The sequence below is a fragment of the Boleophthalmus pectinirostris genome, unplaced genomic scaffold (genome assembly GCF_026225935.1).
Source record: "Boleophthalmus pectinirostris isolate CB_2022bp ecotype Guang Dong unplaced genomic scaffold, ASM2622593v1 HiC_scaffold_14, whole genome shotgun sequence".
NCBI classification, from domain to species: Eukaryota; Metazoa; Chordata; class Actinopteri; order Gobiiformes; family Gobiidae; genus Boleophthalmus; species Boleophthalmus pectinirostris.
The window spans coordinates 11,119,150-11,143,531 of record NW_026571047.1 but is presented as its reverse complement, the minus strand read 5'-3'; the positions used below and the strand labels follow the sequence as shown (position 1 = coordinate 11,143,531).

Here is a 24,382-nt window from a genome sequence, read left to right as displayed (position 1 = left end):
TGATTGAGGTCGCATCTTCACGGATCTGACCAGCACAAGATCAGACAAGTTTAATGCCATATTGTGGAACATTTAGAGGCCAAGTAATACCTGTGGAGACAAGGAGGTGGTTGACCCTCCACCATAAAAGTTACACGGGGCACTTTTAATGGTAAATGACCTAATTATGTTTTGGGATGTGAGTGTACGTGTATCTGGATTTTTAAAATTTAGCCTCCAAGTCAAGATTCAAGGATACTAATGATAGACGACTGTTCTACAAGTCAATGACATTTTAAAATATACTACTATAAAATTAATAGACTATGGAAATGAAACGCCACGCTTTGTTTGGAACTTTGCGTAATGCAGTCAATGTTAGCCAAATAGCCTATTTGTCAGACGTAAATATTACTCTCCAGTAGTCTCCGTTTCCATTCAGTGTCCATGAAATTTCACCAGTGTAGTGAAAACATGTAGGCGAAAGAAGCAATTAGTTACTATTTCGTTTAGTGAAGAAAAGCCGCATTGCCACTTTTGGACTTTGAATGCGCTCGTTAATTGTTTTCGGTGTTTTGGGTGTCACGCAAAGTTAGGATGCAGGGGGCGTGAGCTTGATAAACAGGGCGTGGATTTGTCTGGGAGAGGAGTAGTAGTAGGCAAGAGAAGACCAGTGGGGTTTCCTATGGCACCGTGGAGAGCGCACACAGACGCACTGACATCCAATATTCCTCTCGGGGACATCCTCCACAATTTTAAAAGGGAATTCTGCGCTGGAGCAAAGAGGAAGACGAGGAGACGCGGTATGGAGAGCATTATTACGCACGGTTGCTCGCCACCTGTCTTATTACGTTTTGGAAAACTTTGAAATATTACTTTAGCCGGACTTTATCTGATTATGGCACGTTTCTTGCGTTGTGTCTTTACGCCGAGGATCGCCGCTCATGGGATGTAGCGCGTGGACATGTGGGTTCAACTTTGGACACCTGAAGGCGCAGTCCAAGCTGTCCGTCTTCTTTGCCATGATCATTATTTTCATGTACCTTTTTTACTGCTTAAATGGATACTGTGATACCCTACCCAGACCCGTGTACGACCACCAAAGCAATCATCTTCAGAACAGACTACAAGAGGGACATGAAACGGAGTCTGTGTTTGATGCGTACAATGCGTCGTCGCTTGTCAGGGGAAGACTATCAGACTTGGACAATAACATTCAAGCAAATAACATTTCTATAGCTGATAATTATGGGAGTAAAAAGTTTCCCCAAGCTATTATCATAGGAGTGAAGAAGGGAGGAACGCGGGCATTGTTGGAGTTTTTGCGCATCCATCCAGACGTGAGAGCGGTGGGAGCAGAGCCACATTTCTTCGACCGCTTCTACGACAAGGGACTCGAATGGTACAGGTATGTTTACGCCATAAATTAACACGTCTCAGAGGAGTAAAAGCTGAAGACGTTTGAGTCGTAGCTGTCGTTAAATCTGTAAGAATAGACACGGGCAGAGATGGAGGTTGCAAGTTCATGTCATAGGTCACGACTCCAAAAGTAAAAGTTGACAGCTGGAAGATTCTCCTACTAGATATATTTAACTACAATGTATAGATTAAACGTGTTTTATAAAAGAGTTTAAGCTTTAACGTCACTTTTACGCACAGTACCGATGCTTTCTTTCTCTTATACTTCTTGCATATACTTCTGCATATCAATTTCATCCAGGTGCAAATGACTCAAAATACATAAAAAGACAATAGAATAACTTCATCAAAATCTAGAATCGTGTTATTTTATTTTGAAATAGAAAAAATAAGCTTGGCGTTGAAACAAAGTATTCACCCAGCGCCCACAAGTTCATGTTTACTTCAAAATTGTGACAGTTCAGGCAGAAATTAGTTGAGACATGCCCTTGCCGTATTTGCGCTCACATTTTTTGCTTCAAGACATATTCATTCCGCGGTCATATTATCTGGGAATATACTACTGTACGTGCGCTGCTGTCTCTCTGTCCCGTGGTCCTGTGTGTGCTGACCAACCATAGGTCGCTCAGGGCAATGACACCCAGGGCTCTGAACCACAGGGGACCAATGGGATTTATGCTTTGTGTACAATTTTGAGGTGCCCTTTGAGCTCTTGTGTGCAGTCATGAAAAGTTGCAAAATGAGCTGTTTTTTTAAGCTTGGCACCTGTAGACACTCGAGGCGGATTTTCTGGCTTTTACTAAAGGTGTTTGTTAAAGTGAACACTGATATGAACTGTGTGCACAATTTTAAATGCCATAACAGTAATGGTTTTATAGGCTACTTAAGACTTGGCAAACAGGTTTGATAAATTGTTTACATAGGCTATTTTGTTCTATTGTATTCACTGTAATTAGAAGTCAAAGTTTTTTTTGGAGATTGAAGTTAATGGACAGCAGCAAGCAATAACAACTGCCCTAGACTAAACATGACGAATACAGGGCACTAATCTTTGACCTTGGTACAGAAAACGTCTTTATCTACATGGCAGTGCAAGGGGAAAAACATCCTGTTATTAGGGGAAACTATTTTGGAGGCACAGTATTACCTAAAATACACACAATACTCCATCCTCCATCCAAAGAATACATTAAAAAGAATTTGCAAAGTCTACAGACATTTAAGATATAAAATACTTATTACATGAGGTGTATTTGTACAGCTGATGTTAGCAATGTTTGCTGGAATGTTATGACACTGTTGACACAAGTGACATGAAGTGTTCCTTTTGTAATTTCATATGATGTTTTTATGAATTGTTTTGAATGATTTATGATTCGAAAGAGAAACATTTGTTCACATCAAAAAGTAATTGAGCAATATTAGCACCACTATATATTGCAATATGTAAATACTTACTTTTTGGCCTTATATTTATCATGTAAACATTTTCTTTGTAAAAGTGGGTACTTGTGTTGTAATACAATTATTACATTTGTTGGCTGAATAACAAATGTCTATATGGCTAATTATTGACCTATAATAGTACATTCTGTTATTTCTATATTGCAGCTTAGGCCTTTTATTGATAATGTCTATTTTAAAATTATCCTGCTTTATTGTTATTATGTCAGTGGCATAAAGCTGTTTCCATATTATCTTTATCACAGTATTTCTCTGTATCACCATATATATATATATATATATATATATATATATATATATATATATATATATATATATATATATATATATATATATATATATATATATATATATATATATATATATATATATATATATATATATATACACACACACACACACACACATATATATATATATATATAATTTGTTATTAGGCCTACCTACTTGTGCAACAGATCACCTTCTATTATTAACCATATAATTGTTTGAAATGACAATAACTGCACTAAAAGCTTGGAAGTATTTTCTCCAAAAAAGCAGTAAACAAATCTATGTACTTATATTACATCCCCATTGAAGTGATATCAAGAATGGAACCAACATTAGGTCTTATAAAAGCACCACCACAAAAGGCCCTAATACTAACTACTAACTACTAATTGAGTTCTAGTACTCACAGCTACTTTATAAAGCTACCTGGTTTATTGTAGCTAGATGTAAAATGCAAATATTTGCCAGTCCCTATATGTGTTTCCTCATCACCTGTAGTGTAATCCTTCGCTCCTACTCTCCGCCCCTCTCTCTTCATTATCCCTCCGAACCAATAAGATGTAGCATTGATAGCTTCCAGAGGAGACAGTGTATTCAGTCCCCTGCCAATAAATCGCTGTTTATTGAGCTGACACGCTGCCTCCCTAAGTGTCTCCCTGTAGGTCCCTTGGGTGCTCCAGTCACCGGCAAGTTGATCACAGTGGGAGGATGGGCTGCTTTGATGGGTGGGGTCCAAGATGAGGGCGCCTTATTAGATGAGGTTGACAGCATTTTTTTTGGAGAATAGCCTGGAAGAAAACTGAAAAAATTGAAAAAGTTGAAGCTTACAAAAAACCTCTAAAACACATTAATACATTGTTTTCGGTGAATATAGCATTTTAAAAACAATAAAAGGTAGCATGGTGATCTAAATATGTTATGTGTTAGCAGTTTAGACCCCATAGATGTAACACACCCACTTAAATAGTTTTGAGAGTTTGCCACGCCTCCTTTTTAGTTGACAAATTCATCAGCAAGACATGTCTTTAGTCAACCAAAAATTTAGTCTTTAGTCGCCTACAGCCCCAGATAGCATGGACAGTGAGTGCAATGGAACAGGGTAATAACTGGTTCTCAGGGAGGCACAGGTGGGACTGAGCTAAGTGACACTACACATCAAAGCACCATGTGGGTCTGGTTTTGAGTGGTGTTTTTCCAAAAAGGCTAACAAGAAAACCAAAATTCTGAGGTTTTCCTGTTTTGTTTCTTTGTTAGTAGAATGAACTGGTATATGGAGCAGAACTGGTATATGGTGCAGCTTTAGGACTAAGAAGGTGAGCAAGGGCCAAATTGGGTCATGTGGTGGGTGTTATGTGGGCCACTTGAAAACATTTCTCGATACTAAATTTCAAAACAGTCAACTCTGCATATTTGATTCAAGGCTATGAATTGTGTTAAAATAAAAGCTCCAAACCCCATTAACTATGTAATTTATGCTTGTGAATGTTTAAAATGGTGTTTAAACTAACATAAATATTGCAACAACGCTACAATTGCAATATATGATGCAGGACATTTTTGCTCACACTTGAAAACATACCAACCCAATTTTGTGAGGAACACTCGAGTTTATTAAACACCCAAAGTTAAAGTCCATTGCATCTCCTAACACCATTGATTCTACACGTAATTATTCAAACTTTCCATCATCGAGGAACTAACATTTTTTGCCAATTATTACATGGTTCTTTCGCCACTCTCCCCTCACACACTCACGCACTGGTTTTACATGCTAGTTTGAGGTCATTACATTGACTTAAAGATACGATGTAACTTCTAAGCTGATGGGTCTGCTACTCCCTTGTCTCCATGGAGTTATTTCTTTGCCTTGAATGTTCCACAGTTGGACATTAGACATATTTCCCTTGCATTTGTTCAGTTTCAGGTGGTTTATAGCTCAAAAATACAATACCTTAAAAACCTTAACTTAACATTCATTTCCTTAACCATACTTACTACTTTCGTAACCTAACCCCAAACCATACCTTATTAGTTTCTGTGTTGTTGATGGAAAAATACAGGACTTACATCATGGGTACACCTGATACGATAAATACTACATCGACTTCAGGGGTCAGTAGTTATTGATAGTCTGTACTTTTTCTTTGTATTAGTGGAACATTTTTTGTTATTTTTGACTATACAATATGATTGAAGCTGTTAAAAGATTAAATTAATAACTTGTATAACTCATTACAGATGCAGATTGTTTCATTCTACTATTTATTTATTGTAGCTCATGATTTTTTAAACAATACTGCAGTTTTTTTTTTTATTTAAATCTGCTCTTGTGTTATTGTGTCAGTGGCATAAATTAGTTTCAGTATTATCATTTATCATCAGTATTTACTATAGCAATACATCATTCTTCAAAATTTGCTATTGTGACAGTTATGAAGACCTAATTTTGGTGTCTACATCCCCATAATGTGAGTGTGTATACAGATTTGAATCCTCACAATGTGATAAATACATGTCCACACACACACACGCACACACGTCTCCTCGGAACATATTATGAACTGCTTGTTTTGGTTAGCCCCTAATGTGCCGACAGGTCCCGTCAACACCCTCTGAATCGGAGCGGTCTAATGACAGGTCAGGCATTAGCACGGACAGCCAAGGGACCTCCGGACGGCCTGCCAGGGATTAGACCCCTCCGCTGGTTGCAGTTAAACAAGGCTTTATGAAGCATTAGCCTCCCCACCCCATCACTTCATAGCTTTCGGAAAGTTTACAGGACCCAGGGGCTGTGTACGACCAAAAGACAAGCAATAAGACTTACAGGGACACTTATTTTATAGGAGACCTGGGATTGCTTTCTTTTCATGTTATTCTCCACGATGTATGGCCATTAGCTCATGAGGTATAGGAATATTGACGTCATTGGCTGTGTAGTTTGCAGTCCAATAGGTTACTAGGAGTGCAATGAAATCTAGTATTTGTTTCAGTTATAGTGATTTAAGCTGGTACCAAGCCCAGGTAAGAATATATACTATAAATACTATACAAGACAGATGCTGATTTGCTGTAGAAAGTTGAAAGAAAAAATATTTGGCAAACAAATTAAGTTTTTTTATTTAACGGTGCATTGTGTTACTTTTCTGGTAGAGGGTCTGTAAAAGGTGTTTTCTTCAAGAAGATGTTATTGCTTTGTCTGGAATGTTTCACAATATGGTATTGAGCTTTTCTATCCTCATGGAGTCCAAACCAGACCAAGTTACCGGTCAGATCTGTGCAGAATCAGGCAGAATGCCTGTGTTTCTAGGGATTTTTGAGCTATAAATCCACCTGTATTCAAATAAATGTAATGTAGAGCTGTGTAATATACTGTGGAAAGTTCCAGGCAGTCCAATGACATGTCCATCGAAACAAGCAAGTGAGGGACCCTCCACCAGAAAGTAACACAATGCACCTTTTTTTAATACAATTATTTATTTTCTCTTATTGATCTATCCTGATTTTCATTTTGTCTTTTAAAAAACACATATGAATGGCTTTCAGTATCATTGACATTTAACACAAAAATAGTCTTCCTCCAAAGCCTCAACTCTGCACCAAACCACATGCTCTTACTGACAGAAAATTGGCTTTAGGGCCTCTCAATTTAAAAAACCTACCATGTAACAATTAGAAATGACAGAATCTCGATCTAACATTCGATTAATTGCACAGCCCTAGATGTCATAGTTAGATTGAACATGTAGAGCTGTCATTTAATTTAACAATTCTGATATCACAATAACAGAAAACATGATTTATTTAGACAATAGAATCTGATCTTATATCTGTGTAATCTCACAGTCATCCAGGTAGGTTCCATAGTGGTCCATGGGTGTATACTAGTCTATGTGCGTTTATACTTGATACAGTTCAAGATCATTCTAAAGGTTAATTTTTGTCCTGTGACTGTGACTTTTTAGTATTGTTACTTGAATATCTAGTGTAGATTGTATTTATAATATTGATTAGTATCTTATTTTCAATTCCAGGGTCTAACCCTACCAGGAACAAAAGTCTTAATCCCACTTAGCCTGTAGCCATTACACTTAAAGGCATATTTGTCACATAAAAGTAGAGCCTGTGACACTTAGTTTGTAATTACAAAGCACACACCGCTCCATTGGGCACTAATAATGTGGAATAATGTGTTACGTATTGACTGACACATTTCATTTGGCTTCCTCTACTCATTAGCTCCTGTTTCTTTTCTCACATCCACATATATCCAGTATTATTAGGATAATGACATACTAAGTGTCCATTTTAAACCTAAACCAGAGCAGTCCCATGTGTGGCCAATGAGAGCATCTGAATCCCATCACTTTCACTTATTCCTATTTGACAGACCTCTTCATTTCAAAGCGCTTGTGTCTTTGAGCTGGAGCGAGGCCTGGCCCTTGTCTTCTGCTGGAAACCAACTTAAACACATGGACATCCTTATAGGAAGGATTTGGCAAATTGTCGTTGGAGAAATGCTTACATGTGGAAAAGTCTTGGCCCCAGCGTGGACTGGAAGCCATGGCGCGGTTTGCTGGTGGAGAATGAGGCTTTCGACAGCCGCGGTGGCCAGTGCGTGTGAGCTCCAAAGTGGCGGCGTTCCCATCATCAGCTTGCTGCTCCCGTAAATTACCTGCAGAAATAAACGTCATTTTACAATATCGATCACTTTAAATAGGTTCTTTCCATTGATCTGCGGGGCCTATGTTTTATCACGTTGCACACCCATTCATTAAAGGGCTTATATTATGGTATTTCTGTTTTATGTTATAACGTCGTTTCCTCATCAAAAATATATCTGGAGTTTTGTCTTGTTTCAACACACATCATGCATATTTAGGCTCCAACAGAAAACATCACCTTGTGATTTTATGTGGTGATACAAGAAGTGCTCCACTCTGTTTTTAAACTTCATACAACTTTATTAGAATGATTTGGATGATTTCAGCCCTTGAATTTCCAGTCTCTATTGAACTAAAGTTAAAAGGTAACTTACAGATTTTGAGCTTTGGAGATGTAGACAGACTAATAAAATTACTCACATATGTACGAATTGCTTAAAGTTCTAAAAAGTCAATTTTGCATAATATAGGATCTTTAAATATCTGCTTCTTTATATTGAACAATGACCCTATAAATCATTTGAAATTATTTGGCCAAAAAGCCTACTTATAACGGTAACAAAATAACATTTAGATTAACCATAGGCCAACTTTCAGTAAGCAAAGTGTTCTGCCCAACGACACTAAGTCAGCAAGGCCCAGGTCAGCAGACTTAAATCAGCTAACGTCGAAGCATTTAACAATATCGATCACTTAAAATCGTTTCTTTCCATTGATCGGCGGCTCCTATGTTTTATCACGTCACTTCCTTGGAAATGAACTAACTTGTGAATATTCAATCTTGTCGACAAGGCGCTGTTATTCCTTCCTGGGGCTGACATTTATGCCCCGTGGTGTGAGGGCGGCAAGGCAGAATTTATTGGCTTGTTCTGGTCACTCAAACTGTGTAACGTGAAGGGGCCCTCTTGTTAGACGGCACCTCTTTCCTGATTTGTATTGACTGCATTTCTCTCAGTGTTCTTCACCTGTTTACAGTCCTTCTTGTTTATGACCAGCTTTGATTTCCTGTTGGAAATTCAAGGCAATTACTGGAGATTCTCAATTCAGATTTTTTGCATAGAAGGTTACAAGTAAAAAGTACAGTTTTAAGGTGTGAAGTAAAAAAAAAAAAAATGCCAGTCAGGAATGCAGTTCAATTAAAACTAGACCTTCTAGTAGTTCATCAAAAGCCCTGATGTACTTAATTAAACATAGACTCTTACCATAACATGATATTAAAGTTACATTTTGGTTCCACTAACTGCTAAGAAATTGTCTTGTTCTACTTTTGGATCTTGAAGTTGAGAATACAGGTTGATTCCAGTATTCCAGTTATCAAGCAAGCACAATAAACATATTTTGCATCTGTACCTGATTTATTTTTTTATTTCTTGAGTAAAATTTGTCTTTCAGAACCGATATATTGAATACAGAAGCTATAGAGGTCAAAAAGAGACCACTTTATCTTGATTGCATCTGGCGATAAAGCGTTTTATTGTCCGAGAAACAGGAAGTGCACTATTAGTATGGTAGAGCTAAATCTGCTCTGGCATCTGAAAGTTATTCTTATAAACTCATCATGGTGAATAACTAGGATTATTGGAATGCATAAGGTAAGCGAGGACCTCTGCATATCATTAAAGATACACTAGTTCTGTTTTTTGTATTTTTAAGACAGTAAACATCAGGTACAGCGCCTTTAACTAGACTTCAAATACAATACAGGCCTATACAATACAATTCTGAGATGGTTTTATACAGCGGCATAGATTACAAGATTTTCCTTGTATATTTGGCCCAGCTCAATTGAATATCTTGACATAACTCCTATTTACCAGCAAAAAATGATGCTTGTCACAACTGGTTACCTATGTAAATGAATCTCCAAACCACACGGCTATAATCAAACAAGGCTTGATGAATTGGCGTGTAATAGCTATGGATTGTGACTCTTGTGGGGAAAAAAAGCACCATGATCCAGGTCAGCCATCAGTATTTTGACAGTTTGACCTTTACCCCTCCACAGTCACAAATAATGGATTCGGAATTGTAGACAGGAGACGGAGGGTTGCCACACATCACTTGCAATTACAGAGCGGGCAAAGCAACGTCAAAACAAAGTCCAGATGAGTTTTAATTTTGCTGTTGTTTTGACGGGGTTTAATTCTATACTGTCAGAATTTGAAAAAAAAAAAAAAGCTTCGAAATGGTTGCTGGGGAGTCATCAACATCATCTGAACATGGCGTTTCATTTGAGGGAGACAGAGGAGAGCAGGGTGCTGTAGGGAGAGCTTCAGAGGGATCAGGTTGAGTGATGGGCAGCCAACTCTAATGGACCAAAACCTAATCCGCTTTCAATTTCCTCCTTCATGATCAGGCTTTGTTCTCCTGGAGGCCCTGGTCAGATTTTAAACGCATCTGTGAAAGATGGGCGAGAAGAGACAAAGCGAAATTATGTTATGGAGTGATGCAAAGTGCGGTAAAAATGCATTATAGATACATATTAAACTTCATGAAACTGAAACAAGCCTTCACTTCCCATTGGATACTAGGGTTGTCAAAGTTAGTATTGAAAATCAGCTACTAATCAATACTAAAACTAGTACTGAAACTACAGAAAGTATGCTAAAAACTCACATTGACAGGACAGAAATTAACCGTCCTTGAATAGTTTTAGAATGATGTTGAGCAGTATCACAACTAGTATAAGACCGCCTAGTTTAGTATACACCCATGGACCACTATGGAACCTACCTGGATGACTGAGGGGTTACATGATAATATAAAACTACTGGTAAATGAAATTTTAGTATCATAACAACGCTATTAGGTACCCAGTTTTATTCTTTTAAATAAATCAATTTTTTTTTTTTTTCTGTCCGCATGTAATTATTTACTATTTTGTCAATTGCAAACCCAGAAGAAAGAGTCCAATTCTGCGAGTGGATTGGCTGTGTAATAGAAAGATTTAAATACTTAATTACATAATTGCATTATGAAATTCTATACAACAAAATTATCTCTAATAATTTCCTCAACAATTCTAAATTCAAATGATAGGGCTGTAATATAGTTTATGGAGAGATTTGGAATTGTCCCATCATGAAAATGGAAATTCTGAAATCTGTCAGCATGTTCTTGATTTTGTTTGACTTTTGGACTTAACATCTGAGTGACTGGTCCTAGCTTCTCATCATAGTCCAGTATCATATTAACTGTCTGAATTCACACTTCAGAATACTAAGGCAAAATTATTGGTACACATCCCCTTGCTTCTTTAATCTTATCTTGCCTGGTGTTGATGGCTGACATTTAACACATGATCATATCTGTGTATTCTTTTGATTATGCAACTAGCCAGCGTTTGCATTCTGGTTTGTGCAAATACATAGCTCTTACATTTGCTTGCACCTTGTGTCAACACAGATGGCGAGAATGGCTCCTGCTGTCTTTCATTGCAGGACAACTGTGCAATCACATTTCTAAAGTGTCAGTTGAAATCCTGAATTATATCTTTTAGTGAACATTTAACTATTTACCGTAATAGCATCTTTTTATTTCCTTCAGCTTGTTTACTTTTTTGTCAAGGGTTGCCATGGTGATAGGTTTTAAGTTGGTATATGCTCCTGGCTTGTGCAACCTAACCTTGTAACTGTGACTAGAGTGGGCCTTGTGGGTGATGTGTCTTGCTCAGTGACACAATAATGTAAGGTTTGAACCGACTAGCCTCAGGTTGCTGGGTGAAAGCTTAGCTGCATAGTAACCTGATGACTTGTAACAGAAGTTAAAAATGGAAGATTGCTTATTTCAGGTTTGTTTAACTCAAAAAAAGGGTCAAATTTCTTCCTCCAGACCACATCGCTTTTACTGACAGAAGACTGGCTTTGCACTTCTCAATTAAAAGGACCCAAGATGATCATTTGACAATTAGAACTTTCCAAATCTCAATCTCAAGTTTGATTAAAATTACACAGAACTACTCTAAATCCCAAATGGATGTAATTTATATCAAATGTGAAAATAGTAGGTAGTCCAGTCCATTTCCACTGCTCTATAGCAATCGTCTGTTTAGAGAGACAGGCAATTATTGACCCCGGTCCATCTCTGTAATGTCTGACTGGGTGGGGCATTTTGAGAGAATCTGCACTCTGAAAAACCAACATGTCTCCTCCTAAAAACTTGTATCAAATTTTGTTGTTTTGACTTCCAAGAATTCCGTAATTGTCAGCGGTGTCTGGACATATTTTGATAGGAAATTAGATAAATTAAAGCCACTCGGAGGAGACAAGAAAAACATTAAACATGGCAAGAGTGACAGAAAAACGACCCAGCCAGTAAGTCAACTTTGAATGGCCTGATAGCTAACACAATACTGGACTACTTAAATGTCGTAACCGTGCCAACTCTTGACTTCCTTTTCCAGATTAAAACACAGCTAACAATGAGCTGACAAACCACGAGGAGTGGCAGGGTTAAATGCTCGGAAGTGGCTTTTTGTGATGGGACAGAATCGAGCGCTGTGATTGGCTGGGACTTGGGGAGTTGGCACTCAAAGCACAAGTCCATACTGAGTCCATTACAGAGTGTGAGGTGTGTGAGTGCATTCATTCAGAAAAGCTGTTGTTTAATAAGTTGTTGTCACCTGCAGGGGAAAGGCTAAGCTAAACACTACAGTGTGGGCAAATGGCATGTGTAATGTTTAACAGGTATGGGTGGGTATAAAAAGGTAGGCAGAGTTTCCGTTTAGCTTTATGAGAAAAGAAATATATTGTTATTATGGCAGGAAGTTCCAAAACAGTTCACTGTATTGTATTAACCTGTTGCACAACTTGAATAACTGAAACGGACTCTTCACTTGCCTCTGTTCTCAGTGAAGGATCATTCAGACATAGTCAGGCAAGCGGAACAAACAATTATTTTCATTTACAAATTTGTAATGGAAACTACAACATCCCTTTAATACTGAGAGCTTTACCATATGTTTTTGTGGGGTAGCTGTAGATGAAGTGTTGTCATGTGGATGGTTCATGTTATAACATGATCTAAATATGTAATTTGGGTTTGAGTGTGGCAGGATGAAATAAACAACAAAAGACTAAGCCCATCTGCTGATGAAGGCCACAGAATGTGGTAAAGCTTTTTGGAAAATTCAAGTCAGCCCAATTTTATGGTTGACCTGTTTCCATTTTGCTCATTAAATCATAGCCTACTCTAAACATGTAGTTTAGTTATGTAGTAAAATTCTATTTTGTATTTTAAATAAACACATGGAACACAGTAAAACATAATCCCAGAACATTCCCACCCTAACACCCAGTATTTGGTAAATGCCTGATGACATCCCAATCTGAGAATACAGGAAGTGTGCATCTGAGATCTGTCTAGCCTCCACCCGTCCGTCTGTCTGTCCTGTGTTCAGGAGATCGGGTGAAGGCAGGGTGGGGCTCCAGGCCCCTAACAGCTCACAGATAAAGCCACACAAGTAGGCCACTGTGGGCTCGCAGGAACACAAGTGCAGATTTTCCCATTTGATAAGTGTTGAGTGCACTCCAGACATATGGACCCATACACTACTGTTACTGCAAGTCTCTGCTGAGGCTTATTTATGTCATTACAGACTACTGCACTATCACACTTCCTCTCTTCATTAAGGCTTCCTCTTTCTGACGGTACTGACAAAGCCCTTCTGTTTGACTGGTTGATGTGATACGAATAAACTCATATTGTCTTATCATACAAGCCTGTCCCTCTGTGTACTGTCCTGTTGTTAACCATGTGTCCATGCTGGTATGTGTTAAAGTGGCTGCTCTCAGAGCGTGGCTCCCACATTAACTCAATAACACAGTAGAGGACACAGTGGTGGCCCTCTGTCATTAGCCCTGAGCCTTCTTCTCGTACTGACCACTTCTCACTCAGCTCCAGCCTGTGTGATGTCTTTATTAACTGTTACGCCTCTGCTTTTTCCCTGCACTAGACACATTCTTCTGCTCTTTCCTACCGACCTACCCCAGTGATGCAAGCCTCTTCAGTAAAAATATGCCTCACCACCAGGAGCACAGCCAGACAGCAACCTTCAGAGCCCACGCTGTACCACTCATCAGGCAAAGTGAGAAATATAGGAACTGATCTTAAAAGAGAAACAGCCCAAATATCAAGTTTTAGATGGCTATACTTACACGTAGCACATCATTCATCATTTTCCTGGCTCAAATACATTACATGCTACTCTTGTGGCATGTGTCAGAATCAAACATCATAGTTCATCCATGTTCAAAATGTTAGCACCTGCACCAAAATATGTTGAATGTGTAATTTTACATTTCTTCACTTCAGAGACTGCCATGATCATTAAAGCAGCCCTATTATGCTTTTAACCAGGTTATAGTTGTTTTCGCTTCTCATTTATGCTCTTGAAGTTGTATTTGGAGTGATCTGTGCATGTTTGAGTAATCTGTAATCACTTATTTTCAAGATATCATTTTGCTGATCAACCTCAGTTTCCACTGCCACATGCTGTTTTGTACTTACTTTGTTCCCCAATTTTATTTTCTTAATCAGTGATATACATAGAATTCGACAGCACTGTATAGTAATTTTGGTACAAATAATGCAGCTATCCAGTTCCGAATGTAATGACATTTACAGGGATGTCAGCTCTCATTGGGCACCACAGTTTTCTAATGTGGAAGTCAGTGGACTTGTTTCTTTTATTAAATTGTTGACAACCCTATTCTCTTGGTAATCCAATCTACTTTTTAAATAATTGCAATAATAAAGAATATATCCAATAGAAAATGACTAAAAACACTGATAAAACACCAAATATTCTTAAATAGTCTTAAAATTTTTGTGTGATATTTATGGGTTTCAGCTTCATCTTTTTAGGTGCAATTTTGAGCACTTTTCACCATTTAAAAAATGTAACCTTTCTAAATAGCTCTAGAAAGAGCTTGATCCTTTTCAGGACTAATATTATACCACATGATAATATAACAAAATTATATTATTTTGTATTGACAATTATATTCTATTCTGTCTAAATTGTGGACATTGTGGTATTAAATTAGGTGTCGAGTATCAAGTCTATTCCTTAGTATCAAAATCAAGATTGAAATTTTAGCATTGTGACAAAACTATTCAAAAGATATAATATTATGTTTAGAATTGTGAATTGCTATGGTAACAGTGCTAGTTTTTCATCACTCCAAGGATCTCTCTGGTCTACTTCTAATACACACACAGGAGTGCAGCTCTCCTCTATTGAATTGCCAGTGACTTCTAATCAGCCCATAGCAGCTCCCAGCTCTGTACTTGAGACCGTAATGACAAACCTCTCCTTCCACTTTGCATTCAGAGTCTTTGAAAGCTCTTAAAGGCTATCCTGCGTCTCCATCCTCGCCTCTGTTGTGGTCGCGGACGTCAATGCGAGTTAAAATTCCTTCACACTTGTCATACGTACTCATAACAATTGCACTTTGAAGGATGCAACCGAGGCCAAGTGAGGGTTTTGAAGTTAAACGCAATAGGGAGTCAGTTCAAAAAAGCGGAGAAAGGAGAGTAGGTAAGACGAGGAATAGAAACGAAGAAACAAAACAAAAGAGAAATGCACTCAAGATGACAAGTTGTATTACATGATATGCCATGATCCCTGGTGGTCCCAGCCCCTCAATCACTACCATCTGCCTCTGACCTTCGGGGTGCGGGAGTCTAATTTCCGAAAGCTCCGGGCAGCTCTGGATTAAGCAGGTCTGGGGTTTGGAACTGGGCCAAAGGGAAGACATTGTAAAGGATCACAGATATAAAAGGGAGAGAGAGGAAGAGAGGGAGAGTGTACCTTTAACCAGGAGCTGAAGGAAGCACCCAAGCTCCAGAACGGCTCCCTCCTCTGGGTTGTATGGCTTCCACACACAGACGCTGGCACTGGGCGAGATCATTGCTCCCAGATGTGGGCCCATCCTGTGTGCAGGCATGTTCCGACAGTTGTTCTCGGCGTGTCTGTAGAGTGAAAAGCTGAGAAAAGAGAGGAGAGCACATAAAAGGGAAGACCCATACCCAGAGTGAAGCAGTTTAGTTTAGGTCATGGTAGTGTATTTTATTTTTAGTAAGTTTATGCTTTTAAAATATGATATGCAATGTAACTTTTTAATTCGACTTTAAATAGCATTATAATATTACTAAAATAGCTTTAATAATGTTGTTATTGCATTGTTTTATTTTGTATGTTTACAAGTTTGTTAGCAAGTAAATACACATTTATTTCAGTAAGCTAGTTGATTAGCCTCATTAACTGTTGTAGTTCTAAAGCTAAGTATTATATTTACGAATAAGATCGTATTTACATAACATAACACATAACAAATGAAAAATTTACCAGAATTAAAAGTGCTGTAATTGATTTTACCATCTTAAAAACATGAAAAACAGAACTAGTTTTTGCAGTAGTCCAAAGTTATTCCTCACTTCCTCATGCATTCTTGTGAACATCCTAATTAGTTACAGCTTTAGCATGCTAACACACACTTTCTGATTAGTTGAGAATAAAATATTTTATAATTATATGCAGAAACCACACACCTGACTTTAACATTTTGACCTCAACAGATACAATATATCTGTAATGGGGCAAATCATATTTTGGTCAAATGCATGAGAAATAATTGGGTACAGGACCTGTAAATAAAAAATATAGGACAGTTTCTGTGTAGATAAAATACTAATACACAGACAAAATAGCAAAAATATTATGACGGCCTTTGCTGTAAAAGTACAAAGGTAAAAAATCTTTGTACGTTTACAGCAAAGGTTGTCATAGTAGTAGGTTAGTATTTATGTCCCGGTACTGGAGTCTCAACAGTAGCCTATTAGCACGTCACCCCTTTTACCAGACCCTAATAAACCCTAGGCCACCCAGTCTGAGCACAGCTAAATGAGGACTTTGGTGGGCCTGGACACATGTAGTCTACGAGCAGATAAATGCACATCTGTTAGCATTCCTGTGCCACATGCTAACAGTAAAGGTGTGAGAAAAATAACTAGCCTGCCTCATTCATAGCGTAGGTAATTCTGGCGGCCATTTTTTTCTTTTTCTTGAGTTCTTCATGGTGTAGATCTATATCCCTAATTAATTTAAAATAATTTATGTTTTTTTTTGTTTTTTTTTTTAAATTAAGCTGTGGATGTTTATGAAAGCAACACACAACTCTGCAGCTTCCATTTACATTAACATTATCTGAACACTGAAAAGGTCCTACATAACACAGTAATTCTTTATTATTAGTCTGTCTATATCGCCAAAGCTCAAAATGCTTTGTTCCACCTTGTTAACAGCTAACTTTTACCTTTTCTTTAGTAGGGCTTGATAATTCCAGGGTTGAAAGTGTCTAAATGATTGCGGTGAACATGTGTGGAGTTTTAAAACACAGTGGAGCACTTCCTGTATTATTACATGACATCACAAGGTGGAACAGTGTTTTCTGTTTGAAACGAGAACTCTAGGGCTTGTGTGTTAAACGTGTGAATAAAACAAAACAAACTTCCAGGTAAGTTTTGAAAAGGAAACAATATTACATTATAACATAAATCAGAAAATAGCGTAATATGGGCCCTTTAATGATTGCTGTGGATAGCTAACGTTATACATAGCTACATTTACAATAATATTCCTTTATAAAATACGTTATAGGCCTACGATATTTCTGCCCACATAGACGGTGTGAGCCACTGTTTTGCTTCAGTGTTTCGAAGTCATCCAGGGAAACGTCATTGCTAATGGAGCAGGCTTCACCAACAGCAATATTAATGGTCCATAATGCTCTCCTGCCAAAAATATGCAGATTAAAGGATGTAACTTTTTATTCTTTCTCCCTTGGAAATACTCACTCCATTGCCAAGGCATTTTTGCAGCGTGGGTTGCTCAAAAGTCATTCTGCAAAATTTCGGAAAAAAATTGTAACATCGTGAAGAAACGGATACGCCAAAACTTGCAATTTGGCATGAAATAACTATTAAATTGTCTTCTATTGGTAGTACAGTTACTTCAAAAACTTTTAAACTTCAAATAGACTGTTTTGAGACACTTTATTGCCAATCACGTCATGTTGCGGCCACACATTTTGTATCTTGGCTCCAGTGTAATCACTCGTAACTTGTTCACTGACCTCAAGTGCTCATTGTGACATGCCCCAAAGCTAATACGAGCCATAGAAGCAGTATTGTTTTTCGGAACGTTCTCCCTCCCAGGGGGATCGAAGCTGTAATTCTTTCAATTTTGCTTTGTCCCTACCCTCTAATACAACGGAGAGGTTTCTTATGAATACCAGGAGTTTTGTTAGCCTCGTAGCTTGGTGCCAAGGGACAGGATGAACTATGTGTATGTTGGATCGCACAGAGAGAAACAGTCGGCTACACGCAAAGCTCCCTGCTATGCAAGCCCTGCACTTAGGGACCAACCACGAAGATCTAGTAAACAAAATATGCCTCTACACTTTCTCTTAACAAAAATTAGCCACTTGTTTCAATTGTCTTGTTAAATCTGGAATTGCAGTAGCATTTGATATGAATAATCAGTACTAAATCTGACAAAATACACAAATTGGTTTTCCTTTCTTTCAGTCTGACCACTTTACATATACAATCCACTTTTGGCAGCGTATAAGGATTCCCATTTAAAATCCTACGCTTTGATGGGATTCGGTTGAACTTTTTTCAGTAGGTACTATGTCTTCACTGCTGCGTCGACTGAGTCATCTAAGTAGGGGTAAGGATCGAGCGGAAGACAGCAGTGAGTCCTTTAAGTGTAGTGAAATTACTGATGATAATAACATACAGATGGCCAAAGGCAACAAGTGGGATTGTGGAGCAACTCTGGGCCCATACTTCTGCTACTTCTACTGTTATTTGTCATTTATAATAAGACTTAAACTGTCAAATCTCCAGATATGTTTTATAGTTTTTTGGAACTATTAATTTATATGTGTAATGACTCATTCAGATAGACACAGCTAAAATAGTCCATTTGTATTTCACTTGTTTGCAGTTTCTTTCAATGTCTTCCAAATATTTTTTGTTTTGCATATGATTATTAACTCAAATAAGCGTTTTTATGTCTTTGTTAAAGAGAGGATATTATGCAGAACCAACTTTTTGGAACTTTTAACCATGTCATAATGTTGTTCCCTCATCAAAAACATGCCTGAAAAGGTACTATGATGCCATCCATGCATGTTTGAGTAATCTAGCGATCTCTCCCTGGCACTATTTGAACTCTGTTTACAGTTAGCAGTATGATTCTGTCCAATACTCTCAGCCCACAAGCTGTCATCCTCGCTCACACGTGTAAATTTTCCAAAAACATACAAAAGCATGACAAAACAATACACTACAACTTCACAAACTTGATGCTATGTGCAGTAGTTTCATTAACAAGATGCACGCTGATTGTGTTGTGATAGCGCTCTGTGAGAGTGAATTAGCGTGGAGAGAAAAGGGAAGAGACTGCCCTGAAACAAACCTGAAACTTGGTGCACATTTTCAGGATAGTATTTTAAAAAACAATAAAAGGCGATATGGTGATCTAAATACTTTATGTGTTGCAATACCTGAGAGAAGTGTAATAGCCCTTTTTAAATTTTGCTTAGAAGATGTTGCAAAAAAAAAATAAAAATGCCAGAATGACAAATAGAATAGAGTACAGACTTAAATCAACTTGTTCCTTAACTAATTTTTTACAGTTTAGAGATTTGTAAAGCAAAGATATTTGTAGCAGTTTTGCAGTTTTGAAGAAATATCCAAAGACATCTAAACTTGGCTTGACAATAATTTCCTGAGATCTTCGAGGCTTTGACAACTGAAAATGGAAAACAAAAAAGCTAACCAAAAGTGCTAGCGGCGACAGTAACTTTTCCAGGCCTGCAGCAGTAGCTCTAGCACGGAGGTATGACAGTTATGTGGCTGAGGTTTGGGTCCGCTGGGACTCCTAAGCATTGTGCACAGGGGAGGAAGAGTCTGCTCCTATACAAGAAACAGAGATGAGAGGAAATGAACTTGGTTGATACAGAGATGTGGTTTTCCTACAGTAAAAGCGTACACATGCACCCCATCGCAGCCTGCAGCCAAAGTCATGTTTATCTCCCCCTAATCACAGATCTTACCCGCTAATTACAAAGGGAAATCTAAAAGCTCCAGGCAGTGAGGAACCATCAAAGCAAAGTTAAAGTTCGGGGTATATCAAGAGATTTTTTTAATCATATACAGTGGATGTTGTCAAACTTTTCACACCACAGTACCCTCTCAAAAGTAGGGGTGTATCGATATCCAAGTCTCACCATATGATATCGTAATGCTATGAACCTCATGGTACGATATTTATTGCGATATTTTGTGCAGGCAAACAAAAATACTTACTATTTCCCTCTTAAAATGCCTTGACAAGACTTAATCCAAAGAACTAAGACTTAAAAGTGCTTAGAACTGTTATTTCTTCTTGTAGTCTGCACTGAAATGGAGCAAAGGATCATGGTCTATGCAGTTCCCTCTGTCTTTGTTTAGCTATTGCTGCACCATAACTCTTAATTTAAGCAAAGAGACTTGTAATTCGATATATTGTGATGGTCCACAATATTACTGTGAGAACTTTGATGATACGATATCATGACATTTCAGTTATTGTTACATCCCTACTCAAAAGCTATGATTGCAAAATACTTACACTAGGGATGGTGAGATATTTCAGCTGTTACCAAGATCCAATATTTATTTACCAATCACTTAATGTTTTAATCTATGGCAATGCCCACAGTTGGAAAAGGAGTTTTGTTGTACTTTTTTTTTATTTTTATCATGATTGTAAAGCTACTACTTGCTCTTCATGGCCTGATATTTTGTGAAATGTTTATGTTGTCTATGTTATAATATAATATTATTACAAGCTTAAAGAAATCATATTGGGTAGATTTTGCTGATATCAACATATATATAAATATATGTATAAATATGTCCATCTTGAAAACAGAAAACAGACTAAACCAGCTCTATATCAACCTCAAACAAGGGCTTTTAACCAAGATCTGGCAGCATTTTAGTTGGACTAAATCCTGTCTACATCAAGACTAAAATCAAGATGCCTTCAATTTATTCCTAATCAGCGTAGGATAAAACTAGGAAAACAGCTGACTCAAAATGAACAGAAAACCACAAGAAGAATACTACATAACAACCATTAGATATTTTTTAAAATAACATTTGGCATACATATTAACAGATTTCTCTCTCTGTCTCATTCAGAAACCTGATGCCCCGTACGCTAGAGGGTCAAATCACCATGGAGAAGACTCCCAGCTACTTCATCACCAAAGAAGCCCCTCGCCGCGTCTTCTCCATGGACCGCCAAACCAAGCTCATCGTCGTGGTCCGGGACCCCGTGACGCGCGCCGTGTCCGATTACACCCAGACCCTCACCAAATCCCCCGGGCTTCCTTCTTTCCAAAACCTGGCCTTCCGCAACTCCACCACGGGCCTCATAGACACGTCATGGAGCGCGGTTCGGATCGGTATATACGCCAAGCATCTCGAGAACTGGCTGCGTTACTTTCCACCATCCAGGTTCCTGTTTGTGAGCGGGGAGAGGTTGGTGACGGATCCGGCGGGAGAAATGGGGCGCGTTCAGGATTTTCTGGGACTTAAGCGCGTGGTGACGGACAAACACTTCTATTTCAACCAGACCAAAGGATTCCCCTGCCTGAAGAAGCCAGAGGGGAGCAGCCGGCCGCGGTGCCTGGGGAAGTCCAAGGGCAGGCCCCACCCCCAGATCCCGGCCGAGGTCCTGCTGAGGCTCAGGGAGTTCTACAGGCCCTTCAATCTCAAGTTCTACCAAATGACCGGGCAGGACTTTGGTTGGGACTAAGAGGTGCTCACTATAAGCTGTTCGAATATAGACTGTGATGTTCTTCGAAAACCAAATAGCAGTACAAGTGAAATTACCAAAGCCTACACAGAATACAGCGTTTGAAGATAAGATGATCATGGATGAAATAGTTATGTGTGGTGGTTACCAGAAATTGGACAATATGGGTATTAAAGGTGCATTATGTAACTTTTCTGGTACACTTGTCTCCTTAAAGATGTGATTGGTTGCATTGATTCAATTACCGGTATTTTTGCTCAAAAAACATTGAAAAACAGCAAAACATTGATAATACTGTCTATTCTAGTCTAGTACAGTCCAGTCTGGCTATGCTTCCATTGTAGGGAGTATTATACCTCTTACGACGCAGGCTAAGATAACAAGGATACCAGGCAAAGCAATAACTATAGGTAGCGGACCATCTCAACAGAAAATGTACATAGTGCACCTTTAATTGAGCTGTAGTCCAGAGACCCAAGAGAATGTAAAATATAAGTAAAATACACATATAAAGTACACCAGTAAAATATATACTTTTCTCACATTAATATTCTATACCACACACAATTATTCAAAACATGAACTGTAACAATAAAGTCCTAAATGCTCTGCTACCTTGTTTACATCAAAGTGAGGATTTCTACGGACAGTTTTTTAATGTTTTTTTTTTTTTTTTGTAAAGAATACCAAAGGTTACACAAATAATAAAACATTACAAGCTGCAGACCATCATTATTTTTGATACATATTTCTTTGACTTGTTGAAGTGTGAAAAACAAGTTCACATGTTCTGTTATAGACTGTTTTATGATGCTCAAATCAAAACTATTTTTTCAGACCACTTTATCTGTGACTATTGCCTTCGTCGCGCCAAACAGCTGACTGTAAATGCATATGTACATTTCTAAAGTTTTAATTTATAAGAAAAGACAGGCTATTGTTGAGACACTTTTGTATATGAGACTTGGAGATTCTAAGTAAAAAGAATTGTTATTATTCGTGCGTGTCTTGTGTTGATTTGAGCTTGGCATGAGATTTTCACCAGACCATCCATTTTTCATCTGAAGACAAATGTTTCATCTTATTCTTGTTAAGAGAATATAGAGACCATCTGGGGGACCTTTTTGTTTTCGTTTCAAGGGGAACTACTGGAGACTCAATTTAAATCAAATACGATTAGTTCATTACTTTGGCTGAGTTCATAGAGATTTTGATTATAAGTACATAATGACAGAATTCCACTCAAATAGAAGAAAGCCTCATTAGTATTGCGGGATAGAGCCAAAGATATTAATTTGTGTAATAAGAACAAACAGAAAGCAAGAATAAACAGTAGTACAATTGTTGTTTATTATTACAAGATCAGGCTAGTATTTTGTGGAGTTTTGACCTTCTGAAAGCTAGTCCAGCCTTAAATCCTAAAATCCTTAAATGGCAAGGACAATAACACAAATGAATTGTTTAAAATTGACAGCAAGAATGTGTGTATTTTAACTGTATAAAACAACCTTCCACAAATAATATGCACTAAGTGAACATCAGCACTGTGCCATCAGCCCCTCTGACCACCACCAACACTCACGCACACTCAACTTTTTTACTAGGCAAAGTATTTGTTATTATTTATTAAAGGGACAATGCATTAAAAGACAAGGTAGGTAGGTGAAGTGGCTTGCCTAAGTAGGTTCCATAGCGGTCCATGGGCGTATACTAGGCCACATACATGTTCCGATAGATCTCAAAATCATTCAGGAAATCCTATGAATGTGTCTAGTTAGCCAGGCTTGCGCCACCCAGTGCCTCCACTCAATTTCATTTCTCTCCAGCAACTAGGTCGGGAATCAAAATACAATAGACAGTTTGCAAAAACACCAAATGTGCAAGTTCGGGCACCAGCCAATCAGCAAAGAGCCATATATTCAGTGTCAGTCAGTCAACGATTCCCGAGATCAAGGATTTAAAGCCAGAATGAAGAGATGTTTGGTGAATTTCATCAAGGGAAAGACATTATTGCCCTTCTTCCTACGGGATTTGGGAAAAGCTTAATATACTATTTAGCCCCTAAGCGAATGAATTGTAACACTGCGAGGTCATATGGTTTCTACGAAGTGAAACTGGCTGATGAATCAGGCTAGTGTCTAGTATCAATACCTGTTCAAATCAGTCTAGTTTCGGTACTAGTTTTAGTATCAATTAGTATCTTATTTTTACATACTTTTGACATCACTATTGGACGAGAGCTCTAACTGCCACAAAGACATCATGCAACAGGTCAATACAGAGCTGTTATAATAGTTCAAATAGTAGTAAAAAAAAAAAAAAGTGCTAATTCTGCCAAATGTTGTTGTTTACAAAAAATCCTCAGGACATTTCAGGTCATAGGTCTCTCCAACACATGTACTTGCTGAATTCAAAGTTAACACAGCACCCTGCCTTTTTCCTGATGTGTAAGCAATCAATTGTACTGGCTGATTGGAGACCTTTTGAGGATGGTGAGCTTTGACCCCTCCCCTGCCCCTTGACCTGTGAGCCTGGACACCACATAAACTGCTGACCAGTCCCGCAGTGGCGCATTTAATAGACTCTGCCTCACCGTCCCTTGTATAGCCCCCAGATACACACACGCACGCACACGCCGGGTATTTATGCTTCCTAGGGACATGACATTGACTTGCATTCATTTCCTGAAGATGGATCTGAACCGTTA

The 24,382-nt window shown here is 38.2% G+C and overlaps 1 protein-coding gene across 1 annotated transcript; it reads left to right on the top strand.

Annotated features, from left to right (window-relative positions):
• The first annotated feature begins 668 nt into the window (after positions 1–668).
• si:dkey-121b10.7 (heparan sulfate glucosamine 3-O-sulfotransferase 6) lies at positions 669–22,618 on the top strand. The gene is made up of 2 exons (XM_020924158.2): positions 669–1,387; positions 21,057–22,618. The coding sequence occupies exons 1-2, from the start codon at positions 924–926 to the stop codon at positions 21,673–21,675; spliced, it is 1,083 nt and encodes a 360-aa protein (XP_020779817.1). The 5' UTR covers positions 669–923; the 3' UTR covers positions 21,676–22,618.
• Positions 22,619–24,382: the final 1,764 nt, after the last annotated feature.

Excerpts from the sequence above, each read along its gene's own strand:
- si:dkey-121b10.7 (XM_020924158.2), top strand. The coding sequence starts at position 924 with ATGGGATGTAGCGCGTGGACATGTGGGTTCAACTTTGGACACCTGAAG. Across the intron at positions 1,388-21,056 it reads AAGGGACTCGAATGGTACAG|AAACCTGATGCCCCGTACGC; the intron begins GTATGTTTACGC and ends TGTCTCATTCAG.